The following is a 3267-nucleotide window of genomic DNA, read 5'->3' as shown; positions in this document are numbered from 1 at the left end:
CAGCTGAAATGCAGGGGAATACTTGGAGGGTCCTTTGAAAAGACTATTGGAATAAGAAATAATTATCTGTTAACAACGTGGCAACACAGTATGATTTTAACTTTCTAACTGTAGATTCATACAGTCATATACTATAATAAGGTGAAAATTGCCTTGGAAATCATTCACTTTTCCTGCTATCCAAGCCACCTTAGAGAAAACAGTTTTAGCAAGGGGAAAAGAATGTGCAAGATCATATATCTGTTTCCACAGTAAAAAAAAAAATTAAATGGAGGACATTCAACTCAAGACAGTGGCATGGACACAAGCATATGTTCTTCAGGTTCCTGGTTATATTCAAATCACTGAAAAAGTAATTTTTTAAAATAAAAATTGTGGTGCTGGAAAATAGAAAAACTCTGATGATAATTTAGGAAAATACTAGAGGAGCAAAACCAGAAAAGATCTGATCATTGGAGAAAGTGGAGTAAGGAACACGTAGGAGGCCTGACGATCCAAGAGATCCTCAGAGTCTCCAAGCTCACACCGAACACCTACAGAAAGCAAGAGGAGCCCTTGCTGGAAGAGCGGAGTGATGAATTACAAAGCCACGCTGGATACCGCAAGACCTTACTCCTCTCCTTCATAAACACAGAGCAAATGGCGATGAGAGCTGAGATTTCAGATCTAAAGATAAAACCTAGCAACCCTGCATTTACCTGCTCAGTTAAATGCGTTAATTCTCTGGCTCTGCTCCCTGCCTGCAGTCACAGACCAAACACTACACTTCTAGGTTTCCCAAGCAACTGCTAAAGGACCTACCTAAGACAACCCAGTGACAGACTGGTTAAACCAAGTTATACAGGGCAAATTCTAAAGAATGGGAGCCAGTACCTATCTGGGAACCAAACAGGAAAAAAAAATCTATATATATAGAAAAATGTATATATATAAAATATAGATAGATAGATTTTTTTTTCCTGACTCTCAGAGGTGGATTTGCTTGAGCAAGGATCCGAAGGAGTCCAGGGTATGCATACACAGGATATCCTTAAGTATACCCCAAGACAAGTAAACTCATTACTCATGCATTGCTACTGAGAATGTAAAACAGTGCAACTACTCTGAAAAATGGTCTGGGCATTTCTTAAGCATTAACTGTACACACATCATAGGCTCCTACAACCACAGTTCTGAGCTTACCCCAGAAAAATGAAAATCTAGGTTTTCACAAAAAATCTATACAGAGGGCTGGGGATGTAACACATTAGTAGTGGTCTTGCCTAGCATGCACAAGGCCCTGGGTTCAAACCCCACCATCAGAAAAAAAAATGCAAAACCTGTACAGAAATGCTGGCAATACCATGATTTATAACAGCCAAAAACAATAAACAACCCCACCATTCTTTAAATGGGTGAACTGGTTATCCCAACTGTGGTACACTTACACCACTGAACAGAGCTCAGTAATAAAAACGGGACAAAGTATTGATAGATACATTTATACCACGAGGAAACACACTTCCTGAAGTGGCCATGCTGGATGAATCTTCAGAGCACAATGTTGAGGAAAAAAGCCACCCCGCCCCTGCCGAAGATAGCACCTACATCGAATTCTTGTTATGACAAATTTGGGTTTCATGGTTGCCAGGCATGGGGGTAATGGAATGAACTGGAAAGAGTTGGTCAAACAAGGAAAGGACAATGGGCAGAATCCTTGCAGTAAGTGGCTTATTAGTTCAGGATACCAACCAAGGCACAGCGGTTATCAGGGACATCACCCATGGGGGAAAGTGGGTAAAAAATACACTGGAGTTTCTCTGTATTTTTACCAGCACAGGTAATTATATTGTAAGGTGGCAATAAATAGTTTAAATAAGAGAAACAGAGTTGAACCCTACAGTATTTACATAGGACCCATGTATTCGGCCAACCATTTCTGGAAACCTGGCAGCAGGTCAGTCCCCTGGCTGGGTTTTTCCCCTGGGAAAGGCATTCTCCCATAATGCGATCATTCCCCAAATGCCGCAAGTACACTGGGTGACGGCGCGCACTGGGCCAGGAAGGAGAAGCAAGCCAACAAAGAGGAAACGCTCAGCTAGAGACTGGATGCGAAAAGGAAGACTCAGAAGCAACAAGAGGGATCCAGACGGGGCGGCGACCCCCGTTAGTGAGTCGCTGACAGAACAGCAGGCCGTGTGGGGCCTGCGAAGCCATGCGCGTCCCCAGCCAGGCGGAGGACTCTCCCTGCACCGGAAGGCGGCCGCGGCTGCCGGCTTTCGCACCTCCACTCCGCCAGGTGGAGCCCGGGCTGGCGCAGGAGCCTCGGTGGTAAGGGGTGGCGTCCTGGGGATGTGCGCTTCGGCTGAGGAGCACGTACCCCACTTCCCCGCTCCGCACGGCGCAGGCAGGAAGGAGCCCGCTGCGCCCTTCCCTCCCGGGAACGTCAGCCCTGGCCCCGCAACCTCTCCAGACCGAAAAAGGTAAGAACAGGCCGCCATTCCTGCCCTCCCACCATGACCCCCCTGCGGACCTCCGAGGTCCGCCAGCTGCTCCACAACAAGTTCGTGGTGGTCATGGGCGACTCGATCCAGCGCGCAGTGTACAAGGACCTGGTGCTCCTGCTGCAGAAGGACTGTCTGCTGTCCTCTCGCCAGCTCGAGACCAAGGGCGAGCTGAGCTTCGAGCGCGACGTGCTGCTGGAGGGCGGCAGGGAGGGCCGCGTGCACAACGACATCTACTACCGCGAGGTGCGCCAGTTCTGCACGGGCCACCACCTGGTGCGCTTCTACTTCCTCACGCGCGCCTACTCGGCCTACCTGGAGGAGGTGCTGTCCAAGCTGCGCCGGGGCAAGCACGCGCCGGACCTGGTCATCCTCAACTCGTGCCTCTGGGACCTCTCGAGGCACGGCCACCACTTCCACAGCAGGTACCGGGAGGACCTGGAGTGCCTGTTCCGCCGCATGGACCGCGTGCTGCCCGAGTCCTGCCTGCTGGTGTGGAACACGGCCCTGCCCGTGGCTGACGTCGTGTCGGGCGGCTTCCTCCCGCCGAGGGGCCTGGCCAGCTCGGGCCGCCTGCCCGAAGACGTGATCGAGGCCAACTTCTACAGCTGCGTCGAGGCGGCCCGGCGAGGCTTCGACCTGCTGGACCTGCACTTCCACTTCCGCCACGCCGCCCAGCACCGGTTGCGCGACGGCGCGCACTGGGACGAGCGCGCGCACCGGAGGCTGTCGCAGCTGCTGCTGGCGCACGTGGCGGACGCCTGGGGCGTGAACCTCCCGGGGG

At 51.4% G+C, this 3267-nt stretch overlaps 1 protein-coding gene across 1 annotated transcript in view; it reads left to right on the top strand.

Moving 5' to 3' along the window:
- Positions 1–2354: 2354 nt before the first annotated feature.
- LOC102024531 (PC-esterase domain-containing protein 1A-like) overlaps positions 2355–3267 on the top strand; it is a gene marked incomplete in the record, with an annotated part of 2018 nt that continues 1105 nt past the window's right edge. Inside the window, 1 exon segment of the mRNA XM_013520735.1 lies at positions 2355–3267. Coding sequence (XP_013376189.1) covers positions 2496–3267 — 772 coding nt within the window.

This window comes from Chinchilla lanigera, unplaced genomic scaffold, assembly GCF_000276665.1.
Source record: "Chinchilla lanigera isolate Chin_1 unplaced genomic scaffold, ChiLan1.0 scaffold00056, whole genome shotgun sequence".
NCBI lineage: Eukaryota > Metazoa > Chordata > Mammalia > Rodentia > Chinchillidae > Chinchilla > Chinchilla lanigera.
The sequence above is the reverse complement of the archived record's forward strand: the minus strand, read 5'-3'. Positions and strand labels throughout refer to the sequence as shown.